Source organism: Paralichthys olivaceus, chromosome 17 (genome assembly GCF_024713975.1).
Source record: "Paralichthys olivaceus isolate ysfri-2021 chromosome 17, ASM2471397v2, whole genome shotgun sequence".
Taxonomy (NCBI): domain Eukaryota; kingdom Metazoa; phylum Chordata; class Actinopteri; order Pleuronectiformes; family Paralichthyidae; genus Paralichthys; species Paralichthys olivaceus.
In genome coordinates this window covers 1,719,653-1,743,018 of record NC_091109.1, presented here as the reverse complement: position 1 = coordinate 1,743,018, position 23,366 = coordinate 1,719,653, and the positions used below count along the sequence as shown (strand labels likewise).

The following is a 23,366-nucleotide window of genomic DNA, read 5'->3' as shown; positions in this document are numbered from 1 at the left end:
GTGTGATGTGAGAACACGGAAAACGTCTGTCAGTGTTGGTGGGGGTCTGCGTAACGTCACATCCAAAGACGCTGGAGGAGCTTGTGCGCACCAGAGAGAGAAGGAAGAAGCCGTGGTGCTTCACCGATCCTGCAGACTTTCACTACTACTGATCTCAACCTGAGGAGGTTTTTCAATATTTCAACCATGACGAACGGACTCTGTGGATTTACACTTATTCTCATTTTAATTCCATTTATCACTGGAACACCTCTCCAACACGGCAGGTTCCAGAGCAACGCGTATTCTGGCACAGACGCACGACAGAGGAACAAGTGAGCAAACTGGATTTCTACACACTTTGTGTCACGTTTGCATGTGGATACAATGCAGTGTGTTGATTCATCAGTGAGCTCCAGTTCTACTTTGTATTAATGTCTGAATACAATAACTGTGTGATTTTCTGCAGAAACTGGTGCGCCTACGTTGTGCATAAGAACGTGAGCTGTGCCGTCGTGGGAGGCACGGAGAGCTTCGTGCAGCCGGAGCTTTTCCCGTGTCCTCCGGAGCTGCCAGACTGTGCGCAACAAATGATGTAAGTTCCCTGGAGTCATGCACTCTGGGTGGATATTCCTTAGTGTTATTAAACAGTGTAAGAAAATACTGCTGCTACTATCAAACATTTTGGGTCCAAAAAACATCAGTGATGTTTTGATCGACCATTAACATTGGGGTTTACGCATGAACATGGAACGAATGTCTTTTAATCTGAAGAAATATGAAAGAGATTTAGTCTTAAAAGAGTCTTTTACTTAAAAAGCAGAATATTCAGGCATCTGTGTTGAATTTTCATGAATGGCAAACATGGGTTGTCTTTGTTTTGCTGGAATGTGCATTGAGCAACAAACACTGACATGTACTCAATCACTGGATGGCAGGAGTCATGTGAGCCACCAGTGTCCTCATGGTGGAAAGTCTGAAACAGCTTCCTGCCAACTGCACGGTTAATTTACTGCAAATGTGATTCTGTTTGTTGAGACTCAGTCATTGACAAACAGAATTTACTACTTTGTTGTTCCAAGATTACATTTGTAGAAACCAGAGTGCATTCTTTTTTTTTATTTAAATGCTTCCAGATACCGGACGCACTTCAGGCCCACATATAAGATTGCATACAAGACTGTCACAGAGCTGGAGTGGAGGTGCTGCCCGGGGTACCAGGGCCATGACTGCATGGAGGTGAAAGACTTCAGGATATTTCAAGTGGAGAATTTGCCTCATGCACCATCCACTGGACATATTCCAGTCCCACAAGGTGAAATACATGATTATGAATGAGAAAATGTAGCACGAAATTCACCATCGCACAAATTAAAATACGAAATTATCCATATTGCTGTCTCCTAACACTCTGTGATTTCTCCCTCTAGCTCCGGAACAGCAGCCAGCAGACAGCCAGAGAAATCATCCATGGGTAGGGGAGGGGCAGTTTAGAGGTCAGACAGGTCAGAGACCACTCGGGGGTCACGGAGGATCTCAAAGTGCACAACACCTGGAGGATGAGGAAGCTCAGCGACTGTTCCAGATGGTCCTTAACATGCAGACAAGAATACCAGACTTGACCTCCAATCACAGGCTGGATCTCCAGGAGGACGCTAGTAAAAAACTCATCACGCTGCTGGAAAACTTCAGACAGCCTGCAGATGCACGAGGCGCGGAACCCCAAACCATCCAGGTGCAGGACTTCTCTTTCTTAACGCCAATGGACGAAGTTATGAGCAAAATCAGCCAGGTCACAGACGATCTAGAGTCTAAGACCGATACCCTGGATGACCTGCTGAGTCGTGTCAACCGTCAAGATGGACAGATCCGTCTGCTGATGGAAGCAGCTCAGAGTCCATTGTCTTCACTTCCACCTGCTCTCCCAGCCAGTGATCCAGACCTGCGTGCCTACCTGGATGAGAAGATCCACGCTCTGAGAGAGGAGTTGATGGAAGGCCTGGATATCAAACTTGCAGATTTGAAAAATGCTTGTGATTATAAAATCATGTCAGTTCAGGAGCAATGTGAGGGAACAGAGGCCAATTACCTCAGCCTGGCTGAACTCATGGACTCAAAGGAAACTGACCTTCGACAGGAGATCCAGGACCTTAAAACCAAGCTGGAGTATCCAGAAAAAGACGACACTCGTGTATCTGACTCTGTTCTCGCTCGTGTAGAAAACCTTGAGCTCCATCTGAACTCCTCCCAAAACACTGTGACAGAGCAGTGCCTCTCGGTGGAGGAAAAGCTGAAGAAAGAGCGGGCAGAGGCCATTAAAGACTTGAGGGGGACTCTGGAAGACAAGCTGGCCTCTATGGAAGATAAACTCACCACACTGTTGGTAGATATAAGCACCAACTCCCCATCTGGGTTTCAGCCAGTGAGTCAGGACACACAGCAGAGGGACATGAACACTCTGAAGGGCTCTGTTCAGACTCTGGAGGACAGACTCAACATCTTGGATCAGTTGCAGTCCAATGAGCACAAGGCTAATTTAGCTGTTGCAGAAAACCTTCAGCAAGATTTCCAGGGCTGCAAAACTGCCCTCGATTCTATGGGGACGAGCCTTAACGTCAAGTTAAATGGCCTTGGAGTCATTGAGGGACAACTCCTCAACTACAGCACTAACATTGAGAATGCACACAACGAGCTGAGCTCCATGAGAAGCCGCATGGGCATATTGGAGGACTCCTTATCTGATGTAGTCCATCAGCAGTCTCTGACCTCAAAGTCCCTCAACTCCACCTGGGGTCAAGTTAAAACAGGAGCTGAACAGGAGCTCAAGGACCTTTCAGAGCTCCACAGAACACAGCATCAGGAGCTCAAAGAGCGGCTGGATGGGCTGAGCAGGGAGGTGAAAGCCGAGGCCAAAGAGTGCAGGGAAAAATCTGAAGACGTTGGTAAGGACATTGCCCACATGGACAGCCGCATAGTTAACGTGGAGGATTTATGCGGCAAGCTGGATCCGATCTCTGCTAGCCTCCAGAGAATAAAAGAGGGGCTGAATAAACACGTCACTGCGTTGTGGACCTGTGTCAACCAGCTGAACAGCACAGTCAGAGCTCATACCCGAGATATCGGAGGAGTGAGGGGATCTTGCCTGGACCTCCAGAACCACATCGCAAACATAGCCAGAGACCTTCAGATGCTAACGGACAACAGCTCTGAGAAGACAGGTGAGCTGCAATCTCAAAACAATCCTTAAATGGTGTGGTCCATCACTTTGTTCCCATAATTTAGTTTTCAAAGCAGCAGCATGTAACGTTTAATTAGTGCAGCACGCGTTCAAATCATGCCGTTTGCAGCTTTCTCTCTGAAGCTGCAAAAGTAAACATGCTGTAATTGAGCCACAGCAAATAAAGATCGGCTGCAGGGCTCAGTCCACAGAACCCTGACGCCACGCCACCATTGTTGAACAAAAAGCTGTTCACCTGTTTATTCAAAGTTCAGTGAATCTTTATTCAGTACATAGAACTGTTAATTATTGGTTTTGAATCAGTTGTCATTGCTGTTTCAAAATATTCTACGTCTTATGTGAAGCAGTTCTGGAAATATGCGAGCCGCAGACCGACAGAGATTTCTGGAATTAGATGACATATAAATAACCCATGTCCATCTTACAAATAAAAAGTTAAATACATTAACACCAAAACACTCTTATCAACACTCTGGAGCTGTGCTACTGTACAACTTTGCTTAGTTGATATTAACACTAGCTTTTCTTGGCTAAGGTTTTGACTGTAAAGCAGACTTTACTCATGCTACTGTTGGACAACATGTAAGCATTTACTACTCCTGCAAATGTTACTTGTGGTTACTGCCGCTGCCATTTCCATCCAGTTTATTTTAATTACCAGCTTAATCTGATTTATTATCCACTAAACTTTCCATTGTAGAAATTCAAATAGCTGCAATACGTCCTCTCCTTTTAGATCATAACATGGACCGGATCCCGTTTATTCATCCCGGGCTGGCTCTCTTTCTGTAGAGGTTGCAGTATCGGTGTGTGTTTGAGTGTGAGAGTGGGAGGAGGTTGGAGTTTCATTAAACGGTGTACTCAGTGTAAGGAGGCAGGGTTGATTGAAGACACATGCTCGACTTAATAGAGCTCACTTGTGTTGAGCAATACCTTGGCTCAAAGACATGGTGTTCGCTTGGCTTCCTTGTGCATCCAAGGTTGGATTTGTGTCAGTGTCTGTCCACAATCTCTTTTCCGATATATATCTGTAGTTTTTATTGCGTTGCTTTTAGCGTGGATATCAGGTTGAACTCAAACCCTCAGCGTCATCATGTGGATCCGTTGCAATTTGAGCATCGCTGATGCCGGACATGTGGCTGTGAGCATATTTGATAATTCTCCCTATCAGAACACGTGTTGCTAGTTCTTGTATGAGCCTGCTCATTAATGACACCACCTATGAGGCCGAACTGGACCTCGGAGCCTCATAGTTGTAAATGTGAACTGGAAGCTTACACATGATGTTTACAAGCCAAGTCGCTTCCTCTGGGACCTGCTAGTTTTCAGTCGCTGGTTTATGGGGCAGGTTTCATGGGAAGTGAGCTGGAAAGAAATAGTCCCTCTTCTGGTCCCAGTCCAAGTCGGGCCAGAGGCTTTGCATCAAGATATGTTTCAGCTTCTTTTCCGATTCCTCTCTGTAGTTTACAGTTGCCAGTTTTCTCATTCTTGCCAAATAATGAATCAGTATTGGTTGAGAAACGTTGCCACTCCACCCAATGGTTCTTGTCATAAATTAGCATTAATTCATCATTCTGTCATTGGGAAGTTCTTCACGATTGTTCACGATTTCCACTCTCTCGCAGCGATGTTAGGGGCCACTCAATGCTTGACTCTCTGTCTCTGCTACCTCATCCTAATGTCTCCCTCCATGTTTATCTGAAGAGGGTGGAAAACGCTGCTCGGAAGGGTCCTTACAGGGAGATCTGCACACAGCTTATCAACAAACCTCATAAGGACCACTCGTGGCGTCTTTATTTCAAAGCCAAAATGCTTCTGTGGTTGCCACTACACAGAAATTTATATAACTGCTTTCCCTTCCAGTCCACAGTCACGTTTTTGCTCCCGTTTCTTCAGTCCCATCTGGAGCTTTCTCACATTTTAAACTTCCACGGTCGAGTTTCTTTTCTGTTTAAACAAACAGTGTAAACAGCCAGAGCTGCTCTGGGGTCCCCAGGGTAACATGTCAATGTGTTCACCATGATGTCATACTGGCCGTTAAGCTCAAACCAGAGGGTCAGGAAAGAGGTGAGGAGAGATGCAATATGTCATCCTTGAACTGATTTCGTTGCTTTATTTAGCGTTTGACTTTTGAGTTTGGTCCATCCTTAGACTGTGAATAAAGATGACGTTTCCCAACTTCCTCCCACTACTTTTGGGGAGCATTCATGTCGTCCATCTTTATATGTATAGTCTACTGTCCCATCTACCTACCCGGAGAAGGCAAGGTTGTGACCTATACTGGAGTCAGCCACTAGGGGGCGATCAGGATGATTTGGCTTCACTTCACAGTCATGTCATCCATGTTTATATACGGTGTATGACCTCAACAAAGTTGAATTTGAATTATATTCAAAAATATTTTCTTCCTCATAAATGTTTTATGAGGAAACATATTCAATCAACACATAAGGATAAGCACTGTGTGTTTTTGTGAGAATCACTCAATGTGAACACATGCGCACTCTGGATTCGAATTGTATACTCATGTATATGAGTATTTACATACACAGAGACAAACACTTCCTCAATGTGTCAGCCTCCACATGTAAAACATGTATATTTCTCCTAATCCCGGCACTGTTGAAGGACGTCGCTCTCATTGTGTTTGACAGGGCGGCGTCTATGTGCTTCCCACAGCTCTGTAGGGCTCCATTAAGGGGACGTCGTGAGATGCTTTCCTGCTTTTGACAAAGCTCAGTGGTTCGGCTCGAAGGTCAACGACCTGCGCCGGATAAGAAGACATGTCGGGTGACAGACTCTGCTCAGCGGTCAACCATGATAACCCTCAGGAGCCTAAAACAAGATGGGACCTGACAGAACGCTATCGAGAAACAATGACGTCCAGAAGCGTTTGTCTGCCTCTGTGGACATGGCCACTCATTTAACGTGACAGTGTAGATGTCACATTATCTGATGTTTGACTCTTCCTTTTTTTTCTTTTCACAATAAATCCTGGATTTATTGTTTCCTAAATCAAAGTCTGAGGCGTTCAATGTGTTTTCGGTCACAGTGACTCATAAAGTCAACACACACCAGATTCTGCCCCGCAGTCATCATAATGTGGTATGTAATGCAGAAAATGGCCTTTATTGTGGCACAAGGGGCTGTTGCATCCCTGGGGGGAGGGTGTGGGAGGCGGTAAGTGACTAACGACACAGCGAGGGTTTCCCATGCTGCTCTGTGCTGAGGGTTTATGGTCCACAGCAGATCCAGCTGCAGCTGTTTACTGCTCACCTCTCTCATCAGGACAAGCTCCCTCACATGCATTCTGCGTTCGCATCTTTTTTTTCTCCAGGTCCTGAAATCAGTTTTGAATTGCTCCCATCAAAGCCCACTCACTGGAGCACATGCCTCGCCTTAAATACAAGGAGCGACATTGCTAACAGAGCAGTGAAACACATGCACATGTGTGGCAACACGCAGACATACCCCCTGTGCTCTTTTTATTTGGTTATGCACCCGTCCCACTCCACATGTTATGTTTAACAGGCAGATGCTTCTGGCTTCTGCACTAAATGACCCTTTTCCCCAGGGTGAGGGGACAGGCTGTCTGGTGATTGAACATGTGGCCGTGCCCTGGTATGTCTTTTATGTGCTGGTGTTCACTCTCAGAGCAGCAGATTTGGGGCCTGTTGACTTATAGAGCTACAGCGACTAAGTGCCCTCGAGCCAGCAGGTTTGATTTGTTGATAAACTCCAGGGTTGGTGTCAGCCGTGGTTCTCAGGAATGCAGAGGTACATGTAGTTTATGAATGATGAGGGCAGAGGTCTGTCATTTTCTCTCTTTGTGTCCAAAAACCAGGCTCAGATAATCACTATGTTTCTTAATGAGTGTCGACTGCACTAGATTTCTGAAATCAGGGGCAATTCAGGGTTCAGTGTCTTGCCCAAGGACACTTTGGCATGTGGACAGGAGGAGGCAGGGCTCAAACCATGGACCTTCTGTTTAGTGGACGACCCGCTTTCACTCCTAAACCACAGTTGGTCAAATCTCACATTTTTAAAAACTTAACCAAGTCCTAAAACAAAAAACCCTCCGACTACAGTCACTATTGCATGAATGGGCGACGACTACAGTTGTTTTATAAGTTCACGTTAAACATCCAGGTTCATCAGACTCTTGGAGGAAGTGCAGCTCCTAGAAAGTCATGTGTTCATAAAAACTGACAGTGATTTGTTGTCTCATAATTGAAAGCTCCTCGCCTGGGTTTATGATGGAGATATTACAGAGTGATGAGGGGTTTCTAAGAAAACCAGCTGCTCCGTTAACTCGTCTGACCTCCTCACATCTGTCTTGGCCTGACCTGTAGCCGTGACCCCATCGCTCACGCCATATCTGTCCCTGTCAGGCGCTCAGGTCACAGTGGACGACGCAGGACTTTCCCAGGGTTCAAGTAAAGGCCTCGCGGTGCCGGTGGACGCCTCTCTCCCTCAGCCACCTGTGATGGAGACCGGAGAGGCGGGTCCCCCCGGCAAGATGACCTCGTCCAAGTTGCCCCGGGGGACCAGCGGCAGCCTGACGCCTGTTCAGGGCTATGCTGGAGCTCCAGGTGTGAGACGCCCACATGCGCATTAACTCTGTCCTGCATGTTTCCCACACTGGTTAATGGTTTCTCATCATTTTATTAAATTCACAGCTTCTCCAGTCAAATCTACTGACTCGCTACTGAGCAGCTTGCCCCTCGTCTCAGGTAAATACTTTAATTTATAACACTACTATTAGAAAATAAAAAATAAAGCTTCCAAATGTTGGATTACAATATTTTTCTTTTCCTCAGCAGATGTGAACCTGCCCCACGGACCCTCACCACTGGAACCCACCATGAGTTCAGGTCAGAATCTATAGATCGATCCTGCTTCTGTTAATTTAACGATTATTAGTGTGTGATGTTTCCTCTCCCGTGTTCAGGTGAGGTGTCGTTCTCGGCCGGTCTGACTCTTCCATCGTTCCAAGGCGAGGTCGGAATCATTCGATTCAACAAAGTGTTGGTCAACGACGGAGGACACTACGACCCACACACAGGTATATATTTATATTTCAGTCGCTCTGGCACAAACCGTGAGAGCACAACCTGCACCCATTGGACAGAAATAGCTGTCAATCACACGTCCGAATGAATACGATGCTATCGTCTCTTTGACTCTAAATGGGACCATAGCTTACGAAATGACCATCATGCTTTATTGAAGACTTGAAAAATATTCAATATATAATGAATAAATGATCCAGAGAACAGCGGCAAGAAAATTGGGCTAGAAGTAGAGCGTGTCGTCCATTAACCAGAAGGTCGATGGTTTGATCCCCAGCCCCTTCAGTCTGCATGAAGAAGTGTTCTAAGGGCACGACACTGAACCCAAATTGTCTATGATGACTGTGATGCTCTGTCTATGGAAGCCTCAGAGAGAGTTTACACATATATGTACTGTTTATAATATGTAAATACAGTCAAGTTACCATTTTACCAAACCTGAAGCTACATCACTGACATCACAGTAAGTTCAGTTCTACCACATCATCAGTCTCCTCCTGCGTCCTCAGGCGTCTTCACCGCTCCCACTGACGGCCGCTACCTGGTCAGTGCTGTGCTCGCAGCCCAGCGAGGTGAGAAGGTTGAGGCCGTCCTCTCGGTGTCCAATCGCAGCATCCAGAGGTTGGACTCGACTGGTTTCCTGTCTGGAGCGGCGGCACCATCATCACACCTACAGTGTAACTGCAGCAGTCCGACCTCGCTGAGTCTGGTCCTCTCACTGAAGCGAGGAGACCGAGCTGGACTCGTCATGACGTCCGGGAAGCTCGCCACCTCCTCTTCTTCCTCTGAGATCCTGTCATCTTTCAGCGCCGTGCTTCTTTACTCCAGCCAGTCACAACGGTAGCCCCGCCACTTCCAGAGACGGCTGAGACCTTATATAAGCCATAAACACAGTGCAGTGTATATTATGGTGGATGTTTTATTTAGCAACAACCGAAGTAAGAGATTATTTCTATCATGAGTACTAATATATAGTGCATTTATATAACAGTGATATTGTATTTTCTATTGTAAAGGTTTGTTTACAACCTAAACCAACCAAATGCGTATTTTAATTAAACACAATAGGTGTTTGTTTCTTCTTTAATTTACACATATGATGCTTTTTGTTTGCTTTCATTTCCTCTAGTGGGTCAAACAGGCTTTTTGGTGATAGTTCCTCAGTTGTAAAGGAAAAAACTTCTACTGTAATTAGACATGATACTTCTGTGACATCACAACACGTCCCTGACATCACAATGCCCCACATTTGTAGAATGCACATTCCCTAACGACGGCAGGTAAAGCAAGAGGGGAGGCCGACATTTCCTACACATGCTGGAAGAGGTGGGCCAATCACAACAGAGGAAGCCAGCTGGCCAATCAGAGCAGGCTAGGCTTCATCGGGAGGGAGGGCCTTAAAGAGACAGGAGGAGATTAATTTATACCTAAATATTTACGGACGTTAACAAGTCGTTAGTGTTAAAATTCTAATTCCAGTTCATCGAATTTGTTGATTATTACAACTTCCAACAGACCCAACCTTTTTGTTGCTAAACTCTCAATAAGGTGCAAAATATGTTTTGATTCTTCTAATTCAGTTTTAGGTTTTATGAAAGAATCATTCAACAAATGCTGTTTATTGAACACTTGACAGACAATAAACTTTACACACACAAGAGTCTATAACTTTGACACATTATAAAAACTGTTGAATGGGTTTGTGCTGTTGCATCATGTTTCACAAAATAAAACTAATGAACACACTGTGTGTTCCTGTAACACAAAGTTTATCACTTTCATAGAAAGAAGGCATTCAATTTAACCAGCAGCTGTTACCTAGCATGAAAATAAAATGAATAAAAAAGAAACAAAAGATTAATATCGTACTGCAGCTCTCACAAGTCCAGCAGAAACTTCTCAAAGATGAAGATGAGTTCCAAGATTCTTCAATAATATTTTTTTTAATGTAATACCTAAACTAGCAGCATCTAGATTTCAAAAGTGCTATTTCCTCCAGATTACACTAATACAATTCTTACCTGTGAAAAAAATTCATTTCACATTTCTCCTTAAGCATCATCCTAAAGCTCTGGAGCAGAGATTCGTGTACAGTAAATAACCATCAGAGAGCAAATAAGGCCTTTAAAGGGACGTCTTCATAGTGGCAATAAATACTCAATGCATTCAATGTTTGGTTCAGAAAATGTACCACTTCAGTCAAGTACTTCAGTTTCATACTAAACACATTTTAAGCAAAGTTTAACCTCCACTGACTGAATAAGTCGGTGTGTGAAGGAGAGACTGGAGTCAGGAGAGTTTTAAGTCAGTGCATACAGGTGTAAAATTGATCACAGCTCAGTTCAGTTGATTTCAAGTAATGAATCAATAACATTATCATCAGTCTGAGTTACAGCAGCTCCTCTAAGCAGAGCTCAGCGATCGGCTGCCTCCAGTAGCTGAAGGAGCTGAACTCTGGGCAGCTGAAGGTGGCGCTGTGCTCAGAGCTCCGCAGAGGAAACACATGCTCCACCAGCTCACTCAGCCTGCTGTAACTACACAGAAACACAATGTATTAAAAATCAATTAATACTGAAACAAAAACACTGTCTCCAGGGATGGTTCGGTACTTACGAGGTTTTATTTCCTTTGGCTTGCTCGAGGATTAACTCCCCTTTGGGATTCACGGTGAATATCCGGCACACGGGCACACCCACCTGCTTGTAGGCAAAGACGTCCTTGAGCACGGGAAGAAGAAAAAAAGACAATAAGGATAATTTTCATTTGTCGTCAGCAAATCCTTCACTTTTAATAAAATATAATCTGTAGAGGGAAATAAAAAAAGTATTAAACTTACACTGTCTCTGTTTCCGAAGGCTGCGTAGAAGGGATGTGTGTTTGGTAAGAACAGGTTCTTGATGTCTGTGAGACATTCGATCTTGAACTTCTCAGGCTTCTTCTGTATGACCTCTCTGACAAGAGAATTACGATCAAAGTATTACATGCTCTGAATGTTTTAAGAATGATTTAATTAAAATCTTCATTAATTTAAACAAAGTCAACAAGACAAGGTGAATTTCTGAATCACTGTAACTCAGTGAAACTACAGAATCTAATGAAAAGCATCAAAGACATGAATTATTTTTCTATCTAAATAAGCTTTAGGTTGTGTTTTAGTCCTAAAGGATGCAGAGATACCTGTATATTTATATATATATATATATATATATCACTTGTTTTATGACATAACATGATGGGAGAATAATTTTCTAAACAATAAAAGCTTGACATTGTCTCTCCAGCTCAATTATTTGCGGAAATATCTTGTAAAATGTGATTTTATTAGATCATATTTTGTTGACCTTAACCTTTGACTGATCAGCTCCAAAAGAGGATCATCTAGAGACAAACACCCACATAATGTTGGCACCAGGTTTGGTGAAAATCCGTCCATGCATTGTTGACTTATTTTGTACACATACACACACATACACTCTGCTTCTGGCTTTAAAAACACTACTGTTATTTCCAGAGACCAGAGGATACTGTCATGAATTTCATCTTTACTGCGTCTCATCCAGACCATGATGTTGCTCAGGGACATGTTTCCCACCTGTGGAAGGCAGAGAAGAGGCTGCTCGGGGAGAGCAGGAGGGGCCCCTGAGGCAGGAGAGTCCCCCTGTCGTTCACCCAGTGCAAATATTCCCGCGTCATGTCAGCCATGCCGATCGCTCGGGCCGAGCAGTACAGGAACTTGTACCCGTTCCTGAAAAGGGGAAGATAGTTATTGATTGCTTAGATTTATCACATCACCATTTTCCATCTTGCACATTTGTATTCTTACTCGTGCACTGAGTGGTAGAGCTTAGCGATTCCTTGGTGCGTCCAGTCTTTACCAAGCTGAGGCAGAATATGACCAAACACGTCAGATCTGTGGGAAGACAATGATCTGGGTAGTCAACATAATCTTATCCAGTGTGATTGAAATGCCTGAGAATAGTCTCGAAATAAGTTTTGGATTTCCCGTACTTGGTGATTGTGCCGTCGATGTCGGAGATTATGACCTTGTCGTCCCAGTTCCACAGGTAGATGGTGCCCGCGCAGCGACACGTGCCCTGGTACTGCGTGGTTATGCTGAAGGTGACGTCATTAGGTCCGTCTCTGAGCTTCAGTCTGGACTGTGAGAGAAAATACTCAGAGTTCAGAGAAACAATAACCACAGTTTCTGCCTGTGTCCAGTTTTAGTCAAACTAAATCTCTCTCTCTATATATATATATCTAAATATCAGTACTCCGTGGTCTCACTATCTCGTCAGACGAGAGGCGGAGAGATTTTTTGTAGGAGTGACAAGGCGCCGGGTCTTCTGTCTGCACGCGCTCAATAGGCATCAGAGCAGGTGCTGCGGCGTTGAGCTCTTTAGTCTCGTCATCGCTTGACCACTCAGATTTGTTGTGCCTGCAGGAGAGAGAATGCAGAACAACAGATGAGAGTGATTTACAGTCACCAGAGGGCAGCAGAGCTCCTCATCTGCAGCTTTTTAGCTAGAAAATTTGCTATTTTTTGTTTTTAACTCATTATTTTACTCTAAAAATGACAAAAAAAATGGTTAAAAATATTGAGCTCAAAGCAAAAAGAAGAATCTAAATAGCTGCTTATGTGTAAATGTTCATGATATCCCAGCCTCTGTGGGATACCCAACACTGCTTCTATGTGTGTGTGTTGTTGCTGACTCACTGTGTTTCTGGGGCCTGGTGCAGGGCTGGACTCTCGCTGGTCAGCGACTCTTGTCTCTCTAACTTTGTCTCTGTTGACGACTGAGGAGAGGAGGAGATATTATTGTCCTTTTAATGACGAGACGTAAGAATCAATCGTTAAAATCAATGAGCAGTGAAATGCAGGATATCAACGAGTATTTACAAAAGGATGCAAATCAGGAGGATGAATTTGTTGTACTGTCTCCTTTGTCAAAAAATTTACTATGCAAAGTTACTCAGTGAGGAATCCCCACTGATCTCTGCAGTGTTGTAACCACACACACACACACACACACACAGACACACACACAGAGACACACACAGACAGAGTTGTGACTCATTACGCTGCCTGCAGATTATTGGCTGAGTCACACGTTTGATACCTGCTTCACGCTGCTCTTCCTCCAGAACCACCAGCGTCCAGACTTTTTTGGCATCTTCTCCTTCACCCAGGCCTCCTCTGTCGCCTGCAGAAGAAGTATTTCATGTGTAAACAAACGTCACGTGCAGATGCAGGGTAAAAACACATCACACCAGAGGATACCTTGGGCAAGTTCTTCTGGAAAGCCTGCATGCTGAGTACCAACGGTGCCGCCAGCGTCCAGTTGTAGTACCTGGAGGGAGAAACAGCTTTTCAGCCGTGATGTGCGGTCAAATAATAGCATGAGAGAGTGTGGATTAGAGAGCAGGACCTCACCTGTTTGCAATCCTCACCACCAGATTAGGATTATCAATGATCCCTGGATTCTCTACGAATTCGTTATAGGTGATGATGTGCTCCATGAATTTTTCTGGAATAAATGAAACAGAAAAGTCTAAACCAGAATGTCAGTAGAGCTCATACAGTCCAATTCAATCAATCTGCACTAAACCACACACACTCATAGATTAGTCTCCTATCTACATTTGTGTAGTTCATCCTAATTTTCTCCTCACAAAGTCCGATCTATAGCTTAATTTGTTACATTGAAAAAAAGAAAGAAATAGAAATGTATACATGTTGATAAAAAATTCACATATGTCACATGAATGTAACAGGAAGGAATATAATTGAAATCAAAATAACTTTGAACTTCTAGGATGAGAAATCGATATCAATGATAGTTTATGATGCAGATGATGAATTACCTTTAGAGATCTCAGAGTTCTCGCCCACGCCGCCGCACAGAGACAGCGTGACGTCAGGGAGGTCTCCAGCAGAGTCGGACAGACACTCTGTGCCGCTGTCTGCTGCTGCGCTGCCCACCGACTGAGGCGACTGAGACCCAGAGCTTCGTCCCATCTCCACCCAGTGTTTAGGAACCTGCTCAGACTCACTGGAAACACACGCGCAAACACCTTGAAGTCAGTCAGTCTCAATGATATGACTTGTTTTACACATTTTTTCACCCAGTGGTGTTTGTGGCATCAGGTATCTTAAAGCAACGCTATATAACTTTAACTGAGCAACAGCGCCCTCTGCAGCAACGTGTAAATTCTGTAAGCTCATCTATCTCTGACTGTGTAGCCTCACTCACTGAACTGACAACTGAACGGTGGGTATTACCCATGATCCCTGGCTTCCTGAACCAGAAGAGAGAATTGGTTTGTACCTTTTGGGGAAGTAGCGGGCGACAACATCCGGCTCGAGTACATTCAGATCATCCAGGTAAATGTCTTCAGGGCCCTGATGCTGACTCCTCTTCCTCACACCTGAGTGAAACGAAGACGAGTCTGCTGAGAAAACGCTGAATTTATTTGTTTCACTTCCTTTTTCTACTCAGGTCTAAACAGAAACCACATCCTTCCTGTTAACATTCACTCACACATGGTGGTTGTCAGACTCTGTGTTGACAACCACCATGTAGTTTATAAAATAACAATGCTTCGTCACTTCTTTGAACCAGTTTAATTCTAAATGAATTTTTATTTATTTCATTCTCCAGTTAATCTCTTTAAAAATAAGGAGCAGCTTGCATCTTTTTTGTACCATTTTCATATTCTCATATAAATATACTGCATTTCATACGGTCCCTATATGGACACTTATCCTAAAGTGTCTTTTCATTAAAGGTAATTTTTTCATTTGACTGTTTTTATAAAATCGAGTGAGCTACAAGCAAAGTTGTGTTACCTCTCCTGTTGTCTGTAGGTTTGGACGAAGCTCCTGTCTCGATACATTCTGCAGAAGCGTCACAGGCCGTGCTGCTGCCTCCACTGGCAGCAGAGTGGCTGTCCCTGCGGCTCGGAGGCAAGGACGTCCAACGGGTCTTCCTTACGGTTTTTGTGTTGGGGTTGGAGTTATTCGGACACGGCTCAGACGTGAAACTGCTGCACACTGAATTTGAGAGGTTGGGATGGTGCTCGTCGATGTTCTGCAAAGCTTCAGTCGGCTGTGGTTTGATGGTTCGAGGCTCTGGTTTAACAATACTGCAGGTGGGATACGTGTCCCTCGCTCCTTCCCTCGACTCCTCCTCCATCGCTTCTGAGCTCAAAATAACCCTGAAATGTGTTTTCCCCAAGGGAGTGATGGTCAACACCTTTGGCATGGATTTGTCCTTTTTATTGATCTGAATGAAAGACAGTGCAGCACAAAGTAAAGCTTTGACATACGCATGCACGCCTGTCCAAGAGATTCTCTAAATGTGTATCAATGAGCGTGAACTGCATTTTCCACAAATTTCTGTCATCTCCCTTGTTTAGAGCAGATTCTACGAGTCTAGATCGGAGCCGTTACCCTGGTAGATTCTGGGAACTCCCCCCACGTCCACTGCATGTGGGACTCGGCCCTGAGCACGTTCCCTGTCGACTTCACCACCAGCTCGGAGTCGCTCTTGGGCGACATTGGCTCGGACATTTCCCTGCTGCAAGAAATACACCACATTTTAACTGAGTCGTCTGTAACGGCCGGGTGGGAGGGACCTCGGTCCTTTCTGTTTTGATGAAGTGAATTTCAAATTACGTCTTATTCTCCCTGCTTGTATGAACTGTGATAATGTGTAAGTAGACAGCGTGAGGGGGGGTCGTACTTGGAGCAGGGGGACCAGTCGCTGTCAGAGAATGGGTAGCTGTCCCATTCGAGGGCGGTGACTGGGGAATGTTGTCTGTGGTCATTGCTGTTCATCATGGAGAGAGACGACGCCCTGGAGACACGATGACATCAACAAAAGGTCCACAAGAAAGAACAATAAACAATAGACTGTAAATAAAGATGGATGACATGTCTCCACTTGTCGTGTAAAAATTAAGCTAAAACATCCAGGGTACTGGGTTTGGCTTCATCTTTGGGGAGCTGTAGTGTCGTCCATCTTTATAAACACTCTAAGCAACAAACCTAACGTCTCCACTCACAGTCCGTTGTGTGCATTGTGCTCCTCGTCTGAACTGAGCTCACACAGCTCCAGCTCTCCGCCTGCAGCTGTGGCCGTTTGCTCCTCCTTGCGTGGCTCAGCTTTGTGCTTCTTCCGGCGCCTCTTCTTCTTCTTGCCTCCTGAGGTGGAGCAGGGCTGGATGTTTCCAGAAGCTTGGTCTTCTGGGCTCAGACTGATCTCTGCCCCTGATCCCCCACATCTGGGCTCTCTGCTCCGGAACAGAAGCTCCTCTGTGGGGATGGGCGAGGTCACCAGGTGGGCCGGGACGATGTCCTGTGTTAAGGGGGGAGACGTGCATTAACGTAATTGATTTATGAGTGAACAGTTTCTTTTTAATCACAGACTGTACAGAACTCACATTGTGCTCCTGAACAAAAAAGGCCTCTCCGTTGTCTCCAAGCTTCATTTGTAGCTCCACAGGTTCTCCATTGATTTCTATGTCAATCTGCAGAGTCAAACAAAAACACTTCAGTGAAGCTGAAGGCCTGTAGAGATGCTGTTCTGGATATTTTCCCAAACTTTTCCTGGCAGCCCTCTGGTACAATGTCCAGAAGATGAGCTCTTAAAAGAATCCGAAATATTCACAGTGGGAATGTTGATGACGGTTCTAATTAATATCTCAGGATAAAAGAGAGGTGACATACACTTGGAAGATGCCGGTGAAGATGGAAACACAGAGATGCAAGAGCTTTTGCAGATAACGGTTGACGCAAATGTGCTGCAAACGAAAACACGTGATTTCTCCTGCTGAAATCTGAAACACTGACTCTGGAAAATGTCTGTCCAGATGCTATTTTCCTGAGTTCACATCTGAAAATAACTTGATACACACTCAGGTCACCATGTTCTCCTCAGTTGGCCTCAGGTTTTAAACAAGCATGAATGAGGCGTTAAAGCACCACAGGAATGTGTACAATACGTTTCATGGATAGAAACTGTGCCACAGATTTACCGCAAGAATTAGAGTTAATCCAGAGTAAAACAGGGAACAACTTGTACCACAACTTCTGTTTGTGCATTTAACAAACTGGGTGTTTCTCTGAATTGAGAACTCTGCTGCATTGATGGAATGAGTCATTTATTGTTTTAATATAACTTGTCAACTTAAATTTGAACAAACATATTTCATTTGTGTGTTATTTTCATTTTGTCAGACATATCAACGTATTTATGTTTGACAGTATGAAAACTTTAATTTTATTGAGTAGATGGGGCAGAAAATATGTGCATTTATTTATTTATCTCTGGAAAATCACGACATGTGATAAGAGCTAAACACAGGATGTTTTTAACCCACATAGTTCTCAGACTCTTATCTGTGGCTGTTTGCTGCACTGTCTGGCTCCGTGTTCAGCTGTCACAGATAAGACTCTTCTGTGAGACACTTGTCTTCAATGGGATGAATCTTAACAAGGTGGGAGGACAGTAAGAGGGTTGAGATTGAGCCTGTTTGTCCCACCACCACAGTGACGACTACACACTGAGGCTTTAAATAGAGAGAGGGCGACCTGCTCCTGTGAGAAGCAGAGGGACTGAAATAGTTCAAGCGTCACAGTTTTACGAAACTTCCTCAGACATGTGAGTCGGTTTTGCTTAGAGGACTGAAATCGAACAGTGTGCAGCTACTGATAAATAAATAAATGATGGATTTTAATGGTTGCCCAATTAAAAAGGTATTACTTCTTATCTCCAGTTAATCCTCCTTAATCTGCAGAATACCAGATCTGCACAGAAACATTTGCCTCACAACAGGTTCTGAATGTTGACATAAAACTGGGAAACTGGTTGGGAAACAATGCAATAATTACTCACGTTGACAATGAAATTAACATTGTACAAAATGTTAGCTCACCACTTTCTCCTTGGAGCGCAGCACCCCTAGTTTACCGAAGCGGACGTGGAAAGGGGAGCACTGGAATGTCCCATCAGGCTGTCGCACCACGATCACGTCGATGCAGCCCGACAGAGTGGCCTGATTAATCCCCTTGTACAGCTCCTTTACTGTCACCAGCACCTGGCCCGCCAGCTGCCCCACATAGTTCATGGTGTCCACCTGTTCACAAACACACCTGAATTACCTGCAGGATAAAACATCCCAAAAGGCCTCTGTCCCTGTAGCCTGAAATCCTGTTGTCCAAAATAGTCTGCAAAGAGAAGTCAAGCTGGTCCCTAAACACAGCGGCTCTGTCCCATTTTCCTCAAAAGTGTGCTTAGCTGATCAGGTCCTTGAATGCAGCAACACGGCGGCTGCAGAGGAGCCCAGAGCAGATACTCAGTGTTTCTGTCTCCACAAAGAACACATAGACGTACAGCTTAGGTGGATTGGAGACTCCAAAGTGCCTGTCAGTGTGAATGGTTCTTTCTGTGTGCCGGCCCAGCAAAGTTTGAGCCCAGGTCGAATCTGAGCATCTTAACCGAGCATCAAAACAACCTCACAGCATTTCTACACACAGCTGTGATCAGTAGACGGTGACGGATCTGGCTGAACCTGATTCTCGTCAACCCGGACTTTCAGAATAGATATTCTGTCTCCTTCCTGTAAACAACATTACATTTGAATCTTTATTACGTAATGTTGTGATCCAAAGCAACTTATGACAAGAGACAACTTTTGATGTCATTTTTTGAAGGTTTCTAAATGATTGTTGTTTCTACTGTTTCATTCTGAACAGCTATTTTAACTGCCCCGTGTGTGTGTGTGTGTGTGTGTGTGTGTGTGTCAGTATTTAACACAATGGACTAAATCAGAGCTGCATACCAGCTGATGGACTTTGACACCATTCACTTTCTATGACTGGCAGCTTCTGCACCAAATAAACTCGAATGAACTGAGAGGAAAAAATAAAACATCCCCTGAAAGCACACAACACAAAATTGTATCAACCACAATGTGACCATGTACAGTAGGACCAGTCAATATGGCAACTAATACCATACCTACATGAAAATGAAAATGTTTCTACTGTAAAGATTTTGTTATTCATCTCATTTAAAGGTTTCAGTTTCATTTTACGTCAGTGTGTGTGGTTGGGTCGTCATGGAAATAAATTAGGGAAACGGCTCTATGGTAACATATGTGCTGTCTCTGTTAAAGTACTTTGATTTGTAAGATATTTACAGGTACTTCATTCATTAGATCAGACTAGAAAACAGATCCCATAATAGCATAATCATTTTATATGATCTGCAGAGGTTCAGTGTTTGGGTTACAGGGTTAGAAACTGATGGGATTCAGGGTCACAGTTTGGAAAATAAGAAGCTGAAACGCTTCGGATATTTATTAATTAATCAACAATATTTTTGAATCTTTTGTTATTAAAGGTCATTTTTAAGCAAGTTAACGTTTAATATTTGTGGATTTGACTGTCAGACGTCATTCTGGAGTATTTCAACAAATAATCTGCAGATTAATAAATAAAGTAGCAGCCATGTCACATACTTTTATCACCAGATTGTCAGAGGAAAACTGTGCACGCTTCAAATAAATTCCAACTAAAACATCCAGTCAGACAATTACCTTTATGAAGTGCACAGAAAAAGCCAACGATAAAGGCCCAGACTCCAAAAGGCCAAAAGCCCCAAACTCACCAGAGTCCAGGAGGACTTCAGGTGCAGCCGCTGGCCCTGCTGCTCTGTGGGTAACCTGCCAGAGAGCTCCATGTGTCCTACAAGATCTAACAGGAACACTGGATCTGGTCTGCATGGACCGTCCTCAGCCTCCCTGCTTCTGCACCACACGTCCCACAACCTCTCTAACCCCACAGCCACAAAACTACCCCCAGCCTGAGCCCTTACATAACCCCCCACTCTGAGGTGGTGACCACTGGGACTCGAACTCTTGGTACGACTCAGACTGTTAATAAAGATGGACGACATGACTGCTCCCTGAAAGTGAAGCCAGATCATCGTGATTGCCCCCTAGTGGCAGTCTGCAATATGGGTCATAAACCATGTCTATTCCATGTTAGTTGATGGGACATGGAACAAACAAAAAGGTCAAAATACACGTCATATCAATCACACTGATCTATGTCCAGGTGTTTCTGATGAGTTTGGTTTTAATTGGTTATTTGATGATATAAAAAAACGATTATACGTCATGATTGACAGCTGAGACTGACTTGTGATTGGTTGAGCTTGATGCCGCAGCTCCACAACACGATCACTGCTGTGCAGATCAGTTTATCATGTGATGGATAAAAGCATCGATCCTCATATTAAAGAAGCTAAAAAGCAAATATTTGACTCGTTTTACTTGGAAAAAAAGACTAAAACAATTATTTGATTATCAAAATAGTCACAGATTTGTTTTCTCTTGATTAACGAATCAACAAAATGTTTGATAAAGAAAACTGTTGCATAATAAGATGATAATGAGCTGACCGAGCTCCTAAACTTTACAAATCCAGGTCCTTCTCGTGCAAGAGTTTGATGACGAATCCAACACAACCAGTTCTCATCCACACGAGCCGTGACACTCTCTGTTTGGAAAGAAGGGACCTTAAAGAGGTGTTAATCCTGTTCACTGGATTAGGACTAATCTAGCTTTCCCTGTCTCCGCACGTTTCTCCTGCTCAATGCGTCCAAGTGTCCAACGTGAGCCTGCGTCAGCCAGTGTTTTGTGTCACTGATTCATTTCAGACGTAAACACCAAACAAATCAAATAAGTACCATGAGTTTTGACTCAACTGTAAATTGATGATCCAGGTAATGAAGCAACTAATCGGTTTCTATTATTTTTTTTATTTTTAAATTGTGCAAGAACATTCATCAAAGCTTTTCAACAGCTCAAACCTGGAAAATGTTAAATTTAAAGTGAGGCAGGGCAATAAAACAATATCAGCAATTACCCCAATTTAATTTTCATCAATAAAAATATATCAAAACTTGTCAAACAGAGTTTAAAACCAGAACCTTCACACAGGAGCAACAATCAGTCTGTACGCTGTAAGGTGACATTTATCTTGATAATTAGTGATATTGACTGATATTAAAATCATGAAATAACTTTTTTTTCATATTGCTCAGCCCTGGGGTTTTTTTGATTGACCAAAATAACACATATATATATATATATATATATATATATATATATATATATATATATATATAAACATTTCGACTGACAGCCAGACAAACTGTTTAACCAACAAAATACAGCAATATTCTGATGCATCCAATAATTTTTTAAGTCACTTCAAATGATAAACCCTTAATAAATGCTTCACTTCATCTCATATAGAATAACTGTACATCTTCACATTCAACACTGCACTCACATTCAAAAGTAAAAAGAGTTAAATATTTAACTCAGATCAAATATGATGCAGTATGTTGATGTGTGCATCTCTGAAATCTGAGCACAGGCTACTAACCCTGCACAAACAACGAGCCCCAGCAGATCTGAGGTTCATGACATTTAGCCTGTGCTCCACAGTCCAACATGCACCTGTAGAGGATGTTAATGTGACTTATGTTAAGTTTGAGTGAACAGCAGGTACCCGCAGATATGATGCGTTCAGGGACACGGAACAGGTATTTCAAAGAAATAGAAAGAGAAAGAGAAAGATTGTACATTTCATAAATAGCTGTAAAAAAACCTCACCTTCCTCTCTCTGCTCACCCCTTCACATGCGATGTTCACGATCACACAGGAGACTTTAACAAAGTCTAACTCACAGTCTATGTTATTATTATCATTATGTATACACATGTAGTTATATAGAGAATAATAAGAGTTGGAATGATCGTACCTGCAGCAGCAGCAGCAGGAGTGGTCTCTCTCTCTCTGTCTGTTTCTACCTCTCTCTCTCACTCGACTGTCTGCCTCTGTCTCTCTCTTTCTGCTGCTGCGGCTGAAGCCGCTGCACCACGTGACCCCGCACTGCTCAGCCTCCTGCACGTGATCATCCCGCACCGCCCGCAGGAGGACACTAAAGTTCATAAGCATAATATATATAAATATATATAGTTTTACAACATACTGTCACTTTTTATTGTTTGTGAGCTGAACCTTGAGCTTTTCTATAAACAGTCTTTTATGCAGAGTGAAGTTAGGAAACTTCATCCTACCTGGTTGATCTGCAGTGGAGATTTGACTTTTAACATTTTAAAATCGAATCAAACTGAATTTGTTTAATTGCTGTTCACATGTGTGGTTTATATACAAGTTTGAATGACTTTTTCATATATTACATTTCGACTATTCCAGAGGTCTGTTTAGCAGTCATGATAATCTGTGGACGCAAGATCGTAACATTTGGACTGTGGGTGTAAAGCATTGCAGCAAAACAAAACAAACGTGCTTTTACCTTGAAGACAACCTGCTTAGCAATTGCTACGCTGCATTCTCTGGCTCCAAATGATGCCATCTGCCCATAATGGCATATATATTTTTCAGATAGTCATTGTTATCGTTTACTGGCACAATGTTAATTTGCCACCTTCTCCATTTTGAGGTCAGAGGACACCGGCAGGAGCAGAGCAGCAGCAGCCCTGCAGATGGTGCAGGATTTTCAGGGATTTACTCCCTCACAGCTCAACAGGGCAGAATATTTTCACAACACAGATTTTGGCTGAGCCTGAATTCAGCTCATGGACAAAGTGTCACCAGATAAATGAACATGAGGAAGAAATGAAACATCCACTGGCTCTGGAGGGGAAGTTTCATTTCTTCATTAAACATCAGCTGAGTGTGATCACCTCATGAGCAGCTGAGTCTCAGAGGCTAGCTCTGACATTCACACATCTTATGTTTTCAGTTTCTATATGACTGTGCACTGTCAACATCTCAGAAACACCTTGAGGGATTTTCTTCAAGTTTGGTACGAAGGTCTGTTTGGACTCACGGGTGACCCGGTTAGAATTTGCTGGTCAAAGGAGAATGTCACAGTCACCTCATGTTCTTGTGACATATCGAGATCACAGAAATATTCACTTGGAATCAAGGATGACCTGTGTAGTATTCTGTGGTCAAGGGTCAAAGGACACAGT

At 43.5% G+C, this 23,366-nt stretch overlaps 2 protein-coding genes and 1 long non-coding RNA gene across 8 annotated transcripts; 2 read left to right on the top strand and 1 right to left on the bottom strand.

Moving 5' to 3' along the window:
- The first annotated feature begins 31 nt into the window (after positions 1 to 31).
- Positions 32 to 11,561, top strand: emilin2b (elastin microfibril interfacer 2b). Of its 2 annotated transcripts, none has more exons than XM_020087546.2 (9): positions 32 to 314; positions 449 to 574; positions 1,116 to 1,294; positions 1,410 to 3,197; positions 7,609 to 7,809; positions 7,897 to 7,950; positions 8,038 to 8,091; positions 8,169 to 8,282; positions 8,799 to 11,561. In XM_020087546.2, the coding sequence occupies exons 1-9, from the start codon at positions 187 to 189 to the stop codon at positions 9,131 to 9,133; spliced, it is 2,979 nt and encodes a 992-aa protein (XP_019943105.2). In that variant the 5' UTR covers positions 32 to 186; the 3' UTR covers positions 9,134 to 11,561. The 2 variants fall into 2 exon arrangements, with proteins under 2 accessions (XP_019943105.2, XP_019943106.2); XM_020087547.2 differs by having other exon boundaries at positions 53 to 314; positions 8,041 to 8,091.
- LOC109629716 (phosphatidate phosphatase LPIN2) lies at positions 9,893 to 22,225 on the bottom strand. 5 transcript variants are annotated; one of them, XM_069512729.1, is made up of 20 exons: positions 21,979 to 22,225; positions 18,226 to 18,426; positions 16,732 to 16,818; positions 16,354 to 16,646; positions 16,032 to 16,145; positions 15,740 to 15,866; positions 15,137 to 15,572; positions 14,616 to 14,739; positions 14,152 to 14,339; positions 13,721 to 13,814; positions 13,568 to 13,637; positions 13,407 to 13,490; positions 13,004 to 13,083; positions 12,574 to 12,724; positions 12,298 to 12,446; positions 12,113 to 12,199; positions 11,882 to 12,034; positions 11,126 to 11,240; positions 10,903 to 11,006; positions 9,893 to 10,823 (listed from the first exon to the last, which is right to left on the bottom strand). In XM_069512729.1, exons 1-20 carry the CDS (start codon positions 22,084 to 22,086, stop codon positions 10,679 to 10,681), a joined length of 2,910 nt encoding a protein of 969 aa, XP_069368830.1. In that variant the 5' UTR covers positions 22,087 to 22,225; the 3' UTR covers positions 9,893 to 10,678. The 5 variants fall into 5 exon arrangements, with proteins under 5 accessions (XP_069368830.1, XP_069368831.1, XP_069368832.1 ...); XM_069512730.1 differs by having other exon boundaries at positions 14,616 to 14,736; XM_069512731.1 differs by having other exon boundaries at positions 14,616 to 14,715.
- Positions 15,472 to 15,853, top strand: LOC138405278 (uncharacterized). Its single transcript, XR_011238979.1, has 2 exons — positions 15,472 to 15,598; positions 15,706 to 15,853. It is a non-coding gene; the product is annotated as an uncharacterized lncRNA (long non-coding RNA).
- Positions 22,226 to 23,366: the final 1,141 nt, after the last annotated feature.